Source organism: Lynx rufus, unplaced genomic scaffold (genome assembly GCF_022079265.1).
Source record: "Lynx rufus isolate CCGP_SWC_20201006 ecotype Redwood Valley unplaced genomic scaffold, mLynRuf1.p SCAF_18, whole genome shotgun sequence".
Classification (NCBI taxonomy): Eukaryota; Metazoa; Chordata; class Mammalia; order Carnivora; family Felidae; genus Lynx; species Lynx rufus.
In genome coordinates this window covers 40942175-40961452 of record NW_025814832.1, presented here as the reverse complement: position 1 = coordinate 40961452, position 19278 = coordinate 40942175, and the positions used below count along the sequence as shown (strand labels likewise).

Below are 19278 nucleotides of genomic sequence, written 5' to 3'. Positions count from 1 at the left end.
CCCGGCCTTTGATCAATATCGCAGTCTCCGGGGAGGAGACTGTGCATCCGGCTGCGGTTACAGTTGCTGCGCGGCGGCGGGCCGGCGGGAGCACCTCGCTCGCTCCCCGAGCCTTTGCACTCGGGGTCCCTGCGCCGTGCGGCTGCCGGCTCCTGCTTCTCCCGCTCCGGCCCTGGAGATGCGATTCCGGCGCCCGGAGTTTAGAAAAGTCGTCCGATCGCATGACCAGCGTTTGCCGGCTCAAGTTCGGGGGCGACGGGGCTGCCGAGGGCGGCGTAGGCCGGGGAAAGGCTGGGGGTGTCGTCAGTCCGGCCCGCGGGTAGTGACAGCCGCCACTTCAGTGCCCAGGGCTTCCCAAAGCGGTTCGGCTCGCCGGGTGTAGGCGCGTAAGCAGCCGCCGGAGGGAGAGGTGGGTGGGCCTCGGCACCGCTGCCGGGGAGCCCAGCTCTCGCCGGAGGATCCCGACTCCGCAGGGTCCGTGTGGACGGCCTGGGCTACAAATGCAGACGACACCAGCTTAACTGGGTTCAGAGCATTTAAAAGCGATTACATTGAAAAGAATTGAATGGGTTTGGGGGAGAGGTGCGGGTTGACTGAATTTCAGTTTTCTAGCAGTAATTAAACCAACTCTAGGTATACCAGCTCCCAAGTGGTTCCAGTTCAGCCAAATTCTTTAAATGTAACAGCGGCCAGGTGGTCAGCAGAGACGTTACCAGTTACCCAAGCTTCTTCTCCATCCTCTCCCTCCCCTCCCAAATATTTATAAGTTGTTTTTAAAAACTGCTGAGGGTCGGGCTGCTTGAACCCATGTCCCCTCCTCCACCCATTAACTGAGGACCAGCGGTGAACCCAGAGATTATTTTCTGGGTGATCAAGACTGGGGGAGGAAGGTAGGAAGAAAAACACCCAGAGAGGTTGAATAGATGGCATTGAATGGGAATATTTTCCGAAAGGCTAGTGTGTACCCAACCTTGCTCTGAATTCACAAATCATTAAACTGAATTGGATCTTTTAAATGGATTCAGAGAACTGAACTGTAGGTTTGGGGTTTTTTGTGTAGTTTTTGTGTTGTTTTGTTTTTTAAGTTTACGTGATAATAGCCGAATGTTCTTTCTCCGGCCTTTCTTAGAATCCTGTGTAATTCTCTGCTTAGAATTGTCACGTTTTCCTAAAAGAACAATTTTTTTTTTCTGTTGTTATGCGTGTGTTTTTCTTACTGGATGGTGGGATGTGTATGCCCTTTATGTCTGGCCTAATGAACGCAGTAGGTGTTCAATAAATACCGAATGAGGGAGAGGCAGTGAATGAATGGCCAGCTAATGCTCATTTCAGTCAAATAATTACTTGCTCCTTCTATTTATGTAGCACGTACAATTTGCCGGACATTGTTCTATCTGCTTTGCAAATATTTAGTTACTTAGTCTGCTTAACAGCCCTGGGAAGTAGGGATTATTACTGAGGCACAGAGAGGCTAAGTAGCTTGTTCAAGGTCACACAGCCAGTGAGCGGTGGAACAAAAACTCAAACCTAGGCACTGTTGTTCTAAGGGTTTGTTTTGTTAGCTTTTATCAGCAAATGTTCTAAGCCACTTAAATCTCATCCTAGACCTCTGCCAGATGAGAACCTAGATAGTTCTGTCAGTCTGTAATTATTATATTTTTATTGTTGCTATTTTTTTAAGCAGGCTCCATGCCCAACATGGGGCTAGAATGCACGATCTTGAGATTAAGAGTCGCATGCTCTGGGGGCCTGGGTGGCTCAGTCAGTTGAGTGTCCGACTTCAGCTCAGGTCATGATCTCACGGTTCGTGAGTTCGAGCCCCGCGTCGGGCTCTGTGCTGATGCCTCAGAGCCTGGAGCCTGGAGCCTGCTTGGGATTCTGTGTCTCCCTCTTTCTCTGCCCCTCCCCGACTCATGCTCTGTCTCTGTCTCAAAAATAAATAAACATTAAAAAAAAAAAAAAGAGTCGCATGCTCTACCGACTGAGCCAGTTAGGTGCCCCTAGTTCTGTCAGTTTGAATTTAGGGGAATTCATCCAGAATCCAGTTTGGTCCCCAACAAGTCAGCCAGTGTTGGGAAAGGACCACTCTGGGACCCTTATTGTGGGCTGAGCACTGCCCTGGCTACAGAGAACTGGGGGGAGAGTGTGTGGGGAGAGTGTGTGCAGGTGAATATGTGTGGATGCAAAGGAGGGGACAGGTGAAATATTGTCTCTGCCCCCAGGGGAGAGGGGGATCGAGCACCTCTGGGTTACCCACCCACCAGCTGCAGCTCCTTGCAGGGAGACCCAAGTGTGGCTCCAAGAGGTGGGCTCTGGGAGTGTGAGGGTGAGTTCTTCTTATGTTTTAATGTTTATTTATTTTTGGGAGAGAGAGGAAGGAGAAGGGGCAGTGAGAGGAGGACAGAGGATCTGAAGAGGGTTCTGTGCTGACATCACGGAGCCCGATGCAGGGCTCGAACCCATAAACCGCAAGATCATGACCTGAGCCGAAGTCAGAGGCTCTACTCACCGAGCCACCCAGGGGCCTCAAAGAGAGTGAGTTCTGAAAAGGCTGCTGGTTTTATTGCTACTGTTCTTGTCTTAAGAGCAATCTCACAACGCAAGACAAAGTCTGGAAACCAGAAGGGACAATTATTACCCCCTCACCTTCCTAACACAGCTACTGCTATCATTTTTGAGATAATCCCTGTAGGCCCTTTCTCAAGTGCAGGTTTGGGCACCGCTGTGGCCATCGGGCACACCCCGTCACTTACTGTGTCACAGCCCAAGTCTGGCCCATCCTATTCTGGAGCCTCCGGAGGGAGCTTGTCAACATCTGCCTACTGCTTGTGAGTGGATATACCTTGGATCCCTATGCTGGCGCACATTTGGATCATTTCCAAATTCTTTCTTTGACAGATAATCTGGAGCCAGTTTTTGAGGGAGGCGTTGGCAGAAGGGCAAAAAAGTGAGCCCGGGGCAGGGCCGCAGGCTGCCTTGCTGAGTGGGGACAATTGGGCTGGCCACAAACGAGGTGCAAAGGAGGAGAGTGGGGCTGAAAGCCAGGCTAGGACATTTGGATTCGATACGAATCTCTAGGGAGGGGTCTGTCCAGTTCCCAAGGGGGATACAGACCCGTGGAAAAGCAGAGGCTGTGAGGATCAGCCCAAGTGGAAAATCCGTTCCTCACCCTCTCTGACATTTGCTCCTTGGACAGCGTCAGCAGCCAGCGGGGTTCAGCTGCACAGAAGGAGTTTGGAGGGTCCAAGGGACCCTTTGGCAGCATCCCCAGTGCCCGTGACGCGTGCTGAACGCATAGACCCGAGCCCTGACCATGGTGTGGCCGGAAGGAAGGCGTTAGGCACAGGGGCTGGTCATGCAGCAGTTACGGGGTGGAAAGACCATCAGCCTGGGATTTGGCAAATCTGACTTCGGTCTCGGTTGTGCCTCTAATCAGCTGTGTGACTTAAGGTAGGTCACCGTCCCTCTCTGAGCCGCGCTTTCCCTGTCTATAAACAGGGGTATTGCACTCGATTCCCGGGTACCTTTCATGTCTCTGTGAAAGATCTGTGTCCAAACACTCCTTAGGGCCATGACCCTACATGGGAAAAGTGGGGTGCAGCAGATTCAGTTCCCAGCTCTGTTCCTCCCCAGCTGTGGGACCTTGGTACTTGGTATTTGGGCTCAGTACCCTGTCTAAACTTGAGTATCCATCCCCGGCTATGAAATGGAGGCAATACCTAACTCAGAAGGTTGAGGTAAGGGTGAGAGAGTTCCCGCATGGAAAGCACCCGGGGTAGCACCTGGTACAGAGTTTGTTTTCAGAAACAGGTGCAAGGATTGCTTGCATTTCAGATCAAATGGGATCATGCAGGAAAAGCAACTTGGAGGAAGAGCTCTTGGACGTGGCTCAATACGTAGCATTTTTGCGTCTTTCCCTTTCCACAGCACTGAGCCTCCCAACCCGCCGCATAGAGTAGGCATTTCACAAATGTTTGTTGACGGAATGGATGGCGTTTTTGTTGCTCCTTCCGATTTACCACTGCGCGATCACAGTGGACGCCTTGCTGTTCCCACGAGAGGCAGATGTCGTACCAAAACCACCCTAGCAGAAAAGCCATCTCTGATGCAGAAAAGAGTGGAACTGCCCCTGAAGGACACTATTTTAAAAAGGAAGGAACGGAGGAACGGAGGAAGGGAGACAGCTCGCAACAAATAGCCAATAGAGCACCCCAGTGATTTAGAGGATCCGTTGAGAGTAGAGCCTTGGCTCGTGAAACTCTAGCCCCTTTGCTGTGACGGGAGGCGAGCTGGCTGGCAGCAGGTGACCTGGAGCCTTTCTTGTGTCCTCCTCTGTGCAGAGCGGGGTGGGGTGACCTCTCCCAGCTCTGACTCTCCCCTAACCAACGACGGCATCGACAAAAGGAAGCGTGAGTCCATTTTGGAGCTAAGGCCGAGTCTCCATTTTAGCTACAGGTTTACATTCAAAGAATGAATTTGTTAATTACAAATGACCCCTGTCTGCTTAGATTCTCAGAGTCCCTTGGACCTAACATCACCCAGTCCTTTGTCAGTGCTTGTCTTCAGGCTTGCTCTCGGTCAGCCCCCCCTCACTGCCCCCCAGTGTGGCAGCCAGCATCTTCTTTCACAGGTGGGAACACCCCGTGAAGCAGACGGGGGCTCCAGGCAAGTAAGGTCATCTCTCTGAACCCCAGTTTCTTCATCTGTAAAAAGGGAGAAAAGAGTACCCACTTTATGGGATTAATCACCATGATTTCGTGAGATGTCAGGGGTGAAATTCAGCACGAACGTAGTGTCTGGCATATAGTAAGTGCTTAATAAGTATTCACGATAGTAGTCACTTAATAAATCTTGCCAAATTTTATTAATCCAAAGAGGACCATCAAAGGAGGGGTGAGGAAATGGGAGGTGGAGGAAGGAGTGCTTGGCAGTGGAGAATCTCCCCCTGCCCCAGAGTCCTTTTCGCAGTCCCCCGGGGAGAAGGGACGGGGTCACCTGCTGTCAGCTGAGGGCAAAGGTCAAAGGACAGAGGTGCCTGAAATCGGCTCTCTGAACATCTGACATATGTGAAGGAATTTGATAATAAAAGTAGAGGCATGTAGGGAGGATAATACCAAATGATTAACTCACTGATGCAAACAATGATTTTGAAAACAACTAGCTGGAATCTATTAAGCCACAGATTATTAACCTTTTCAGAGTAAGTGGTGTCTACTTTGGCAAAATGGAGAGAAGACAGGTGGGGAGGACCAGAGGGAGGAAGCTTGGGGAGCGTGGACGTAAGCTTCCTTTTCTGTGAAATGGCCACGTTGAGATGCATTTCTGGGAGACAGGTCCCGTGTCCACAGAGCTGCCGACTCAAAGGCTCAAGCCAGACGTGTTCTTTGGCAACTGTCCGTGCAGCAGCCGTGAAGCTGTTTCAGGGACAAATGAAGATATTGTGAGTGCCCTTCCTGCCCTATAAACACAGGCGATTTCATGATCCCACCTTGGCCCTGCTGCACCACCACCCCCCCCCCGCCGTGAGGTGCTTAGAGGAGAGCTTCGTGGGGTAGCCCCCCTCCACCTTTCCATCGGTTCCCAACCTCCAGCCAATCTGGTGGTGAGCCAGGGCGCCTAGGTCAGAGTCCAGGACAGAAACTGACCAGACTGGTCCAGCTGCTTCCATAGCTTTGTTCTAGGCTGTCAGACTACAATTTGGAGTGTTCAGAGGTGGTGGGGCTATCCTGAGGCACAGTGGGAGACTTAGGGGACCTTTGGGACAATGTTCTGCCCAGTGTGTTTGGCAGGTACCTGGAGGCGAGTGATGGGCTAGGGCAAAAGATGGCTGCGACGTTTCATTTACGGCAGGGACTTTCTCCGCTTTGATCCGTATTTCCCCAGCCTCCTTGGCAGGGTGTGGGAAGGGCTCAGGGGTTTCCAGAGGTGCCAGCCCTGACACTGTGAGGATAGAGCCGGGTGGGGAGAGGAAAGGAGGCCAAGGATGCGGGGCTGGGCTATGCAGCCTGGAGGAGGCAGCTGGGTCCAGAAGGGGTTTGGCTACTCAGGGAGAGGGTCGAGGAGAAAGCTAAGGCACAGTCCTCCGGGGTCCAGGCCTCCTGCACGGGGGGCCCCCAATCCCACTCACAGAAGCAAAGAGCCAGCAGGCCATGGGCCTGCTCAGGATGGACAATTGTATTATTACATAAGATGTGGGCATGCGGACAGACAGCGAGGGAGAGGCAGACAGAGAGACAGAAACTAAAAGTGATGCAGAGGTGAGTACCTCTTGAGCCAGAGGTGCTGGCTCAAGTTGGCACGAGAGAGAGAGAGAGATCAGGACCAGAAGAGCCTGGAGGACAGAGGAGGGAGGAAGAGAGAAGGAGAGGGAGAGAGAAAGAGGTGGTAGCATGAAAAAGGACCTGTGTGTCATTTTTGGCCGTTCTGGCTTTGTACTTTCTCCGTAGCGCCCAAAAGAATGTGTGCCCCTGCTTTGGAGGCCAGAGATGGCATTTCCCCTCTTCGTTTCTTCCAAGAATTACCACCCCACCCCATCGCTAGCCTTCCCGGGGAGCAGGGATGCTCTGAGGCTGAGGCTCGCTGTGTGGAGGCTGCGGATGAGTGTGCGCAGACAGGAGTGCTCCCCTCCCCCTCACCAGCCTCCCGCTGCCCCCCCCCCCCCGCTCCCCGGCCCCCGGGCTGAGTTCTCCTCCCCAAGTTCAGAAGGAACACAGCCTGCTGCCTTTGTGGTCCCAACTGATTACACACGCAGTCTGTCTGTCTATCTATCTTGAGCCACTTTTGCATCATTTGCGATAGCGTGCCCCCACCTGCTACCCCCTCAGATGGTCACACCCCGGCCTGTCTTCTCTAAGCACAGTCAAACCCGTGAGGTGCGTGGCACCCACCAGCTCGAGGCCAGGGCCAGAGGACTGACTCCCAGAGGAGCAGCCGGGCACCCGGGGGCTGTGGGTTCAGCAGTGGACGGTCACTCTCCGTGGTCACCCTCTGGGCCACACGTGCCTGGCTGGGAGGCTGAGAGGCTGGCCCTTGGACAGAGGCCTGTGTCCTAGGCTTGGCCTGCACCCCTGCTTTCCCCCCTCTTCCTGCCCTTTCTCTCCACTTCACCCCACTTCTCTTGGCCGGATGCCTCCGTGCCAGGGTTCACACCCATGACCCCATGGGGTCCTCCTGTCCCTCTCTAGAGGTGAAAGAATCAGACGCTCCCAGCATCCATCGATCCTCTGTCCCTCCGACTCGGTCACTCTGCCCCCTCCTCCCACCAGAATACTCATGTCTAACTGCCACTCTGCCTTTGGCCATGCTTCTGCCCCCCAGTCTCTGCACCAATCCTATGTGACACGTCTACCAAAGTCGTCTTGAACTATCCCTACCCCCTCTTCCAGGAAGCCCTCCAGTCGAAGTACATCTCTCACTGGTTGTTCCTGTGCTTCTGCTGGGTCTTCTCCTTCCTCTCTTGCATGGTGGGCTCTCAGACAACAGGGGCCCTCCTCCCACAGATGCTCCACAGGTTCTTAGCCAGACCCCACGCGGACCCCTGGTCACTCACATCCCCTGAGCCCCTGTTCCCACCATAGACTGGGAGCTGTCAGGGCCGGAGGAGTCTCTTAAATTAAAATAAAAACAAAGGTCTCCGGCACCTAGTCCAGTGCTCCACGCACACACGGCGCATCATGGATGTGGAATTTAGGGGAGGGGTCTCCCTGATCCTGCCTCCTGCCGCACGAGTGTCTGTGCTCTCAGAGGTGCTGTAGCGACAGGAGACACAGAAATGACAAGCTAGACAGATTCCTCTGCTTCTGCGTGTGGATTTGTGACTCAATGGCTTATCCAGCCCTACGCTGTCAGTGCCACTTAGTAACATTGAGCAATTCCGGCCCTGCCCGGTGTCCCACCCCGGTCCCCATAGCACTGGGGGCATCTGTCCACATGAGAAAGCAAGGGCATCACTTTGCATCATGAGGGTTCTGGGCAGGGTCAGTGGGAGACATTGCTAGAGGGAGATTTGGGGCTGGGCTGAGGACAAAGGTGAAAGAAACTTCTCGGAACCTGGGGTCTTCATTTTTTTTTTTAATATTTATTTATTTTTGAGAGAGAGACAGAGTGTGAGCAGGGGAGGTGCAGAGAGAGAAGGAGACACAGAATCCGAAGCAGGCTCCAGGCTCTGAGCTGTCAGCACAGAGCCCGACGCGGGGCTCAAACCCGTGAACCGCGAGATCATGACCTGAGCTGAAGTCTGACGTTTAACCAACTTGAGCCACCCAGGCACCCCCTGCGGTCTTCAGACAGCAGGGCACTTAGGTCCTCAAGCCGGGGCTGGGGAGGAGGCGTGGTGGCGGCCCAGGGCTCCCTCCACATCCCTGCCCTGGTTCTGCTGGTAACGAGGCAGGAACAACCAGGCAAGACAGACGTGGGCAGAGGACTCGGGAGGAAGGTAGTGGGTCCATTCTTGGCTCCCTCCAGGGGATCCCGTCTCTCAGTCCAGATCCTAACCCCTCCATTCCCTATGGGGGGGGGGCAATCTTTGGTGTCATTCCCTCCAGTTTGCTGGGCCCCGAGAGCCATGCCACGATGGCTGCAGCCAGGCTGTGAAACGCGGGGCACACGCACACCCCCGAGAAGCGAGCGGCCCCGAGAGGCAGCACTGACCCTAACGCTGAGGCGGTAGGTGCCCACTAGGTGCCACCTCCTGGGCAAGTCTCGCAACCTCGCCAGGCTTGGTCCTCATCTGGACCATGAGCGAAAATAAAAGGAAACGCCTCTGTGCTGAGGGGCCCGTCCCCAACCAGACTCCCTGGGTGAGACCCCCCCCACCCCCACTTCTCCCGGGAAGGCCCCTCACCCCAGTCTCTGCTGCCCTGGATGCTGGCCCCAACCACGGAGCCTCCTCCAGGGGGCCTCCCGGATAAGCCGGCCTCCATCAGCTCTCCTCCAGCTAAGGCGGGGCTTCTCAAACGGGCTCCAGGGAAGGACCACGTGGATTTTTCCAGTCTGTGGCGGACTGGCACCTGGTCATCCTGCAAGTGATGACCGTGCGGCCTGCACCACCCGACCGCCCTGGAGAGGTGGACATCAGAGCCGGTCTAACCCTGTTGTTCAAGGAGATCAGTCTTGTGACGACACGCAGGGATATCACAGCAAGGACAATTCACATCGGGGTTCCCAAATGCTTACTCTCGGGGATAGTCTGCAGCTAGGCACCCATGCGGACCACCGTTTGAGTAGCACTGGTCTCAAGGCCTCCCCTGGAGCCAGAATATATGGCCTGGAATCCCTGGTTCGCTTTTCATGGGAGCCTGGCGGCCGGCCGGCCTTGCTCCGCACCTGTGCGCCTCCTGCCGTAAGGACTCGGCGACAGGGCCAGAGCGGCTCTTTCGGGGGCAGCAGTGGCTGGGGGCCCGAGGCAGCAAGAGCTCGTGGCCAGGAGGGCGGAATCCTTCCGCTTCCTCGGAGCCCTTACCCCTGGCAATTCTGTGCGGGCCCCTTCCTCCTCCTGGTTTTCACTCATCAAGCTGCACCTTGTCACTAAGGTCGGGGGAAGACTCATGACCTTGAGTGGTCGCAGTGCTCTGGGGAGACAAGGGAGGTCCTTCCTCTGTGGTGGGCTCACCCCAGTGCTCACAGAAATCAGCCCCACGTTGGCTCTAGGCCTTGGCCCCGGGTTGCCCAAGATAAGGGAGCCTGAAGTCTCCCTTGCTCCAGGGCCCGGCTCTGCCTCCTGCCTCCGAGATGCCGGCCCTGGGGACAGGCTGCTTCAGAGCCCAGGCTGGGCCAGCCCGGCCTGCCTATTTGGGGGAAGAGGCGGCCACACGATGCTGTCCCTGGGCGGCTCACTTCCCTGCATTGGCTGCACCGCGGGCAGGCACTTCCTGCTTCGGCTTTGCACCTCCCATGCATACCCCGGCCTGGAGAAGCCGACTGGGCAGCACGAGCAGGGAGGTGAGGGACCTCCTGTCTGCCCAGCTGGCCAGGCACCCCCATTCCCGAAGGACCCCGGCCTCCAGCCTGAGGCCAGGAGTTTCATAAATGACTGGTCCAAGGTCCCCCACGGGGCATTTGCTGGATGGAGTGAGATCAAGGCCTCTTTTTGTCTTACAGACCTGCCTCCCTTGTTCTCCCATTCTTCCCAGGGTCCCCTCCCCACACCCCCCCCCTCCCCACCACCTGCTTTCCCCCGCTCCCAGCTTCCATGATGGGCTGGCAGGTGCATGTTTTCAGATCCGGGAGGACGCTGCAAAACCCTCCAGCCCCCGGTTTCCAAACCTCAGCACTGTTGACATTTGGGGCCAGGCCATTCTTTGCCGTGGGGGCTGCCCCCCTGCATTTGAGGGTATAGAGCAGCCTCCCCGGCCTCCAGCCACTAAGCGCCAATAGCACTCCTCCAGCTGTGGCAACCGAAAACGTCTACAGACATGTTTCGTGGGGGACAAAAATTGCCCCCAGCTGAGAACCACTGGGTTAGTTCAGTTACCCTCACTTCTGGTGAATCACTTGGTGAGCATTAAATAATAGACTCCTGAGTTTCCCCTCAGATCTGCTGAACCTGACTTCCTGGGGTGAAGCCTGAGACACAGAATTTTCTACCTCCCAGATGCCAAGGACTGTCTGGAAACCTCGGATTTCATCTAATTTGCTCCTTTTACAGGCAAAGAAACAGACGGGGCCATTTTCTATCTCATGGATGAGTATATAGTTATTCCTAATCGCTGCCGTAAATGACCCTGCTCGATGGGGTTCGGTGGTCAAGGAGCCCCTTGAAACCAGCCCCTCACGGCCTTAGAAGGCAGCTGCTTCTCCAGAAAACCCAGCCTCCAAACCTTTAGCCGTTTTCTAATAGGACCTGATTTCCACACGTCAGATGATTTCACTCTGCCTTCCCGGCCCTCTTCACATCCCTTTTAAGACGCGGCTTCTCAAAGGATATCCCTTTTTTGCCGACCCCGAAATCCTCCTTGCTTTACTCTTGTCGCAGAGCAGGCTGAGCCGAGGAGGACACAGCTGGTAGTGACACCTGTGTTGCCGGTGACTTCACACACTGTCCCCGGCAGCTCAGCTCCGTCTCCCAGAGGAGCAGCTGCCTCTCCCACGCCCTCAGGGGTGGTTTCCCAGTGTCTGGGAGCCACTCACGACTTCCAGGAGCAAGGGGCCGGATCAGAGCCCCATCCAGGCTCCACTTCTCTCTGAGAACCAAACTTAACCCTTCCTGAGTCCCCTGACAGCGTCCGACTGCCACTGCCAGCTCTTGGCAAGCCAGGCTGTGGCCCCGAGCCAGAGATCAAGAGGCAAAGGAAACCTATACCTCTTCTTCTGGAGGATCTATGCTGGGGGGAGGGGTGGGGAGTAGGAAGGGAGGCAGGACGGTCAGGGAAACAGGCTGTCCTGGCCAGGGGTCCAATCCCGGCATGGAACACGGCTCCTATCCCAGGCCCTCCGCTCACTGTGGTAAACAACCTTGAGCAAGTTACCAACTGTGCATGCATCAGTTTGTCATCTGTGCAGTGGGAAGAGAATAAAGGCTCCACCTCTTGGGGTCCAGAAGGATTAAAAGAGAAAAATGAGAGTCTGGCACCGTGCAAGCCTTCAGTAAAAGCTAGAATTTAGAGGAAAGAAAGAAGGAAGAAAGGGAGTAGGGAGGGAGATGGAAGGAAGGAGGGAAGGAAGGAAGGAAGGAAAGAAGGAGGGAAGGAAGGAAGGAAAGAAGGAGGGAAGGAAGGAAGAAAGGAGGGAAGGAAGGAAAGAAGGAGGGAAGGAAGGAAAGAAGGAAGGAGGGAAGGAAGGAAGGAAGGAAGGAGGGAAAGAAGGGAAATGGAGACTCGTGAAGACTAAGAGAGCTGGGGAGGTTGAGACCAGGACAGAGAGGGGACGGTGGGTGGGAGGGGGCAGGGAGGATGAGAGGCATGAGCTGTGGGAAAATACTAATGAGTGGATCTAAGGGGGAATCCTACCAAGAGAGGGTGAGAACGAAGGCAGAAGCAGCAGAAAAGGAGAGCAGACCGGGATGGGACCGGTGCCATGTTCCGGGCACCGCTGCCCCCCACCTCCCTTCCCTGTGCCCAGCGAATCCCCACCACACACGTTCGCAGGTGGATGCTGGCGGCTAGGAACAGAGCACCGGTGGAAAGTGGGTGTGCCTGCCCTGGGTGGCCCCGGGGGACCAGTCCAGGAACTTCTGGACAGGAGGGCCAAGTCAGGAAGGAAGCCACTTGCACCAAGTCAATAATGGTTCTCATAACGGATTGTTAACGGCTTACCATGTGTTCGGCCCCAGGCTGTTTTAAATGCACCCTGTTGTTGAATCTCTTCAAGAGCTTTAGGGTGTAACTATTTCATCCTTATTAGCCCCATTCATAGATGGGGAAACTGAGGCTCAGAGAAGTTAAGTCACCCAAGGTCACACAGGAAGGAAGGGGCAGATAAAAGATTCCCATGTGGAATTTTCTGGCGCTAGAGTTGGAGATCTGATTTCTACTCTCCCGTATATCCTGAAGGCAGAGCATATTCGGACCTGGAAAGGAATGTAGGGAACACACTGCCCTCCTCATTTGACAGATGAGGAAACCGAGGCAGGAAAGGGGGCAGGGGAATGACTTGTCTGTCCATGGAACAAGTTCACCAGAGTCAGAACAGGATCTCAGCCCTGCACTGCCCACCCCAAAATGTTTTTGCCTTCAGAGCACCCCTCTAAGGAACTAAGAGCTAAGCGTCCAAGAGAGAGCTCCTCGCGGCTAGAGGAAAAGAGATGCTGGCGAACAGGAAATAGGAAATGTCCTGGTGGGAATAATTACAGGACCTCGTGGTCAAAGGAGACAGAGAGTAAAAACCCACCTGTTCATTCATTCAGTCAGTCAGTCATTTATTCGTTCAATGCATAGTGGGACCTACTCTGTGCCAGCCCCCCCCCCCCCCGTGGGTACAAAGTCAGCCAAACAGAGACCCTGCCCTCGGGGTGCTTATAATCCAATGGCCAGTATACCTGGAATCTTTGGAAGGGTCTGTGTACATCCAGAGCTGGGGTCTTGTAGGTCCTTGCTGCCCCTGGGGTGGGTGAAGCAGGCACCCAGTGCTTTCGGCTGTGCTGAGAGAAGCAGTAAGGGGAGGGGGCAGGGCACACCTTGAGCCCAGGACCCTAGGGAGAAGGCGTGGGGGCGAGGAACACCCCAGAAATCCCCCCTCCCTGATCTGTAGGCAGGAGATTTTCCTTTCCATTTTTTCCTCTCTGCACAACAGCAATTTCAGTTAATTAAATGTAACAATAAATTATTTCTCGTCTGCCTAAAATAATCTTTCCCAACCCACCCACTTTTGGGGAAACACACAGGCTCTTTGCCTTGAGGTGGGGACAGGCTGTGGCTGTTACAAAAAGAGGCTGTCGTGGGAGGACCTGGCCTGGGCAGGATGGGGAGCGGAGGCTGCTGAGGGGGCAAAGGCCCTGGGCAGTCACGAGGGCCGAGAAAGGGCACGTGGCCTCACTGTCCTTTGTTCCAAGTCTATTTTTACCCCGGCTGGTGTCCAGAGCACCTCTGCGTGGATCAGAAAATGCACCCCGGAGGGTCTCAGTTCTGCTCGTGCACAGCCTGCAATTCTAGCCCCCGTGACCCCTCTGTCTGGCACCTCTGTGCAGGGCGGAGACCACAATTGCACGTGGGCCCTGCCTCTCCCCACCACCATCACTCTGTGTCTATAGATCTCTGCTCTGTAGGCACAGACCTGCCTCTGAAGAGTTGCCTGGGCATATGTTTTGCTTCTACAAACCAGATCCCAGTTTTTAAATGCAACAGGGGAGCTAGCTTTTTAGAGGAATCCTGATTTATGACCTTCCTCTTTTTCACATTTAGATTTTCTTCTCTTGGCTTTACTTAAAACAGGCAGCACCTTGCAAACCAGGTACCTGATAAGAGGCTAATATCTAAAAAAAAGATAAGGAATGTGTCCAACTCACTAGCAAAAAAAAAAAAAAAAAAAAAAAAAAAAAAAACAAAGAACAAAAAACAAACAAAACAAAACAAAACAAACACACACAAATAATCCAATTAAAAATGGACAAAGGACCTGAATAGGCATTTTTCCAAAGAAGGTATTGAAATGGCCAGCAGGTGCATGAAAAGGTGCTCACTCATCATCAGGGAAATGCTAATCAAAACCACAGTGAGGTATCGCCTTCTAGAATAAGTACTATCAAAAAGACAAGAAGTAACAACTATTGGCGAGGATGCGGAGGGCAAGGAACCTCCATACACTGTCGCTGGGAATGTAAATTGGGTCCGCCGCTGTGGAAAACAGTATGGAGGTTCCTCAAAAAATTAAAAATAGAACTTTTGTATGAGCCAAGAATTCCACTTTCTGGATGCATATCTAAAGGAAATGAAATCATTATCTCTAAGATCTGTGCCCCCCCCCATGCTCATGGCAGCATTATTTACAATAGTGGAGACGTGGAAACAGCCTAAGTGTCCATTGAATGAATGGATAAAGACATTATCATCTATATATATATAGAGAGAGAGAGGCTTGTGTTAGTTCAACTCTCTCCATAATCAAGGAAGATTCTGAGGCCCAGAGTGACCGAATTATGGACTCGGTCCATGGACACACGCAGAGAACTTTAAGTTTCAGAAGTGATCTCTCTCTCTGTTTTCCCCAAGTGGCCCACCTCCCTGGGGTACAGGTAGGAAAGACCGCATGGCCTAGAGGCCCAGGTGACTCACCCAAAGTCACAAAATCAGTGGCAGGACTGGGCTCAGAACTCAGCAGAAGCAGGAGGGATCCTGTGGAGGGATCACTCTGGAATATTGCTATGGCTTTGTCCCTGGCCCCTAAAAGAGGTTTTCCTGGGGGCCGTCCCAAGCCCAGCATCAGAGGTAGTCATGAAGGTGGCAGGGTGGTGGTAGGGGGTGGGGGGGGAGGCAGGCCCTTCTCCTTGCTTTTCATGAACTCCTGGGTGGTGGGGGCAACCCCCCGCACCTCCAGGCCACCCCTCTTCTCCCTCCAGTGGCCCTTCCGGACCCTCCCTAAAAGGTTAATCACCCAATCATCCCATCAAAGGAAATTGCACTTTTGTGCCTTAAAGAGCAAATTGAGCTTCGGCAGCATAGTTATTTATGGTCTCTAATAAGCATTTCTGGGTGTGATTAACCTTTATGCCAGAGTCACACTGGGAATTGGGATGGCAGCTTCAATTCCCGCCACTGCGCTGGCCTGGGGGTGGGACACGGGCAGCAGCTGTCAGACTCCCACCCCCCACCCTCCCTCTCTGAGAGCCCCTGCACCCTTCCCTCTCCTCTGCCCGTCCCTTCTTTCCATGCCCTGCCCTGATCTGGGCCATCTGCCTTCCTTCAGCTACTATCCGCTTGAAAATCAGACCCAGGTGGCCTGCCCCCTGGACCCTAGCCCCCACCCAGCTGCTAAAAACAGCTCTAGGACCTTGTGTTCTACCATAAACCCCTATAAAACAGAGAGCATGAGACCTGCCCCGCATGCTTTCCTTGGAACAGTGCCCCTTCCTTGGGGCATTGTTCCAGTTCCCTTGGAACAGGGACCCACTGGGTCCTTGGACAGTCATGCTGTAAATCCAGCGGCAACGCACCCTTGGCCTTCTCAGATTTAATGTCCAAGGTTTGGCTCCTTGGTGAGTGGAGGAATTTGTCACTGAGGCGCAGGTTTTATTTGGGGCCTTGGAACTGCCGGGCTTCTGTACAGAAGCGAGGCATCACCTAGTGAGTGAGCCTAGCACTCCGCCAGCTTCAGGTTCCTGGTGCCATTTTGGTTTTCTCTACCACCTGTTGGGAAATAGTAAACCTCATAAAGTCCTAAACACTCGGCTTGTCAGAAATGGTTCTGAAAGGAGAGCCAGCAGCTAGAGTTAATGACCGAGGGGAGAAGCTAAAAGAGCGGCCCCAGAAAGTGGCGGTCCTAGGCCAAAATCACTTTTGGTCCCATTTGGTGGAGGGCTGGGCCTCTGATGTGACCTCACCCACCGTAAGCTCTGGCTATGTATTTTGGGTGGTAGACCTCCCTGAGCAGTGGAGGGAGCTCTGTGCCCTCCCTGGGAAAGTGGCTGTCAAGACCCACAACACGGTGCATTTAATTACAGGGTTTCACACCTCCTCGTGTTGCTCGTGGACCCCAGATTAAGAACTCACAGCCTTAGGGGCGCCTGGGTGCTCAGTCAGTTAAGCCTCCAACTCTCGATTGTGGCTCAGGTCATGATCTCGCGGCTTGTGGGTTCGAGCCCCGCGTCGGGCTCTGTGCTGACAGCTCAGAGCCTGGAGCCTGCTTCGGATTCTGGGTCTCCCTCTCTCTCTGCCCCTCCCCTGCTTGCACATGCTCTCTCTCTCTCTCTCAAAAAAAAAATAAAAATAAATAAAAGTTAAGAAACAAAAGGGGCGCCTGGGTGGCTCAGTCGGTTGAGTGTCCTACTTCGGCTCAGGTCATGATCTCGCAGTCTGTGAGTTCGAGCCCCGCGTCAGGCTCTGTGCTGACAGCTCAAACCTGGAGCCTCCTTTAGATTCTGCGCCTCCTTCTCTCTCTGCCCCCACCCCTCCACTCTCTGTCTCTGTCTCTCAAAAATAAAGAAACATTAAAAAAAATTTAAAAGAAAAGAACTCTCAGCCTTGGAAGGAAACAATATCCTGGAAATTCTGGGGGCCTGTTCCTCTCATGCAATAATTACTTGTGGATGGAGCTAGAAATCTGGTGAATGTTGAAGAGATCAATGTGTGTGTGTGGGGGGGGAGAAATACACAGGAAAACTCTGGAAGTGTTCATGGAAGTGGATTGAGGAATGACCTAGAAGCCTTTACAGACCCTTCCTCAGAGAAAAATGTGGCACAGGCACCGATTCTGTACAGAGCCGACCTTTCCCTAGAGGAGAGGGTGATTCAGGAATTTTAAGAAGCGTTTTTTTCTTTGCATGGTGCAAACCCTGTTGGTAGAAAATGCCTTTGGGAGCCATCACCTGCGAGGAAATGGAAGGACTGGGGTTACAGGCAGCCAGCCAAGGACAAGCTAGCCCTTTGTCCTTTGCACGGCATGTGGTCTGGTTTCGTGATGAATCTGGATTCGCTCTGCTCCTCCGTGAACCCTAGGACGTAAAGATGCCAAGCTAAGACCTTCCTGCCTATGTATTTGCCATTAATCAGAACCGAGGGGAGTAAGTGCTTTGGAGCGAGGTGATTCCGGGCATTGAGGACCAGCCAGAGGTTCATGACCCTCGTGAGCACCTGGGTTCAGCGCATGCGCAGGGGGACATGGGCACATTGACAGGGGATTGAGTTGCTTTGCTTTGGAGTGCTGGGGAAGGAGCTGCCACGGGGAGGGTTCCGGAACTGGCTTTCCGGGACTGCGGGGCTCACCAGGTGAGGCGGTGGGCCAGGAGGGGGGCGCGCGGGCCAAGAAATGCAGGGTCAAAGGTGCGTGGACAGTAGCGGGATCCCGCAGCTGGGCAGGGACAAGTGATTCAATGTGGCTAGAACACGGTGTACTTTCGAGGGGGGTCTGAAAGACCACGGCACGAGCACAAAGCACGGCTTCAGGATTAGAAGGATGATGGCGGAATGTCGGGGCTGCTACTTTCAAATAGGGCGTTTCCAGTTTCTTTAAGTGGCCTGCAACTGGCTCTGGGGCCTCACTTCCATTGTGTGTGTGTGTGTGTGTGTGTGTGTGTGTGTGTGTGTGTGTGTGTTGGAGGTGGAGACAGAAAGAGAGAGAGAGAGAGAGAGAGAGAGCGAGCGCTGGGTCCCTGCTGCCTGTGCTGAGCTGAGGACAGGGTTCGTCAGCGAGGACACTGCTGTTTGCTTAGCTAGCGAGAGCCGCTGGCTGGCCTAGTGGCTCCCTCCTCTCTCTCTCTCCTTCTGCGTTTTCATTTGGAAAACGAGGGTAAAGATAGTTCCCCATCTCTCTGGGGACTGCGAAGTTTAATTACTGATTAATAAGGTGTTGGAAGTTCCTTGGGGCCAGACAGCTGAATGGGTTTGTTCTAATCACTCCCAAGTCCTAAGAGCCAGTTAGCTGAACGTCCCAAGTGCTGGGCACAGACTGGGGGTGGGGGGGTACAGGGCTGGGGGTGTGCGTGTTAGCTTGGCCCAGCAAGAACAGAAAGACCCCCGTGATGTGACGGAGTGTGACAGGAGTCCAGCAAGGGACTGGAATAAACAAGGCTCACTAAGGACACAGCGATGAGGGGACATGTGGGTGAACCATTAGGCCAAGAGGGGGCTTCCTGCAGGAGGTTGGGGGCAGGACAGACTCCAACCAGAAGTGGGGAGCATTCGACTCCACGTTGGGATGGAAGGTAGGAGTGAAGGGAGCAGAGCCCGCCTCTATCATGAGACAGGAGTGGGGAGGAGCAGGTCCCGGGGCAGGTGGGTGGCACTAATGGGGGGGCAGGGTGGGAGCGGATATTCATGGCTAGTGAGCAGGGAAGGCTCGCTTCTGGGAAAGGGCAGGTCAGGTTGCTTCTGAGGACTGGGGGAAGGTCCTGAGGTTCGAAAGGGTGAGTGGGGAGGAGTCCAAGGGAAGGGAAGATATACAACATGGGGAGGGATGGGATGGGGGTGTCCAGCTTGGGGAGCTCAGGGCAGGGCCGGGACTTGGGTGAGGCGAATGAGGCATTCTCCCCAAGCACAAAATGTAAGGGTGTCCAAAATCTCATAATCATGATAAACAATATTTTAATATTATCACTGATTTTCCCTTTTACCCCAAGCTCCAATATGCCCAGACTGTTACTGAGTTTGTCTTTTTAAAAAAGTTTTTGAGGGGCGCCTGGGTGGGTCAGTCGGTTAAGCATCCAACTCTTGATTCGGGCTCAGGTCATGATCTCACGGTCGTGAGATCAAGCCCCGTGTCAGGCTCCATGCTGAGTGTGGAGCCTGTGTGAGACTCTCTCCCCGCTTCCCGCCCCTCCCCCTCTCATTCTCTCTCAAAATAAATGAATAAACATTGAAAGAAATTTAAAAAGGCAGACAGAGCTTTGCTGGACCTCGGCACCCACGTCCAACAGATGGAAGGAGGAGGCTGGTTACAAGGCCCGCCCCCCGCCCCCAGCCCTCAATGTGCTTCTTAATACCCTTGAAAATCAAGTCCCAGGGGAGACAACTGCCTTGCCACTAACCTATGACTCAATAACAATCAACGTGACCTGTTGAGTGCCTGTTGTAGACCTGAAACACAGTGTAATGTCAGCACATTTGAATGCAGTGAACAGAGGACTTCTGTATACACACTGCGTCGTGGGAACCTGGGAGGGAGGGCCATTTACAGGTGAGGAAACCGAGGCCC

General features: G+C 53.9%; 1 protein-coding gene across 1 annotated transcript in view; it reads left to right on the top strand.

The window, feature by feature from the left end:
- Positions 1 to 221: 221 nt before the first annotated feature.
- CRHR1 (corticotropin releasing hormone receptor 1) overlaps positions 222 to 19278 on the top strand; it is a 43839-nt gene continuing 24782 nt past the window's right edge. Inside the window, exon 1 of the mRNA XM_047080443.1 lies at positions 222 to 275. Within this exon, the coding sequence (XP_046936399.1) occupies positions 222 to 275 (54 nt within the window). The remainder of the gene's footprint in view (positions 276 to 19278) is intronic.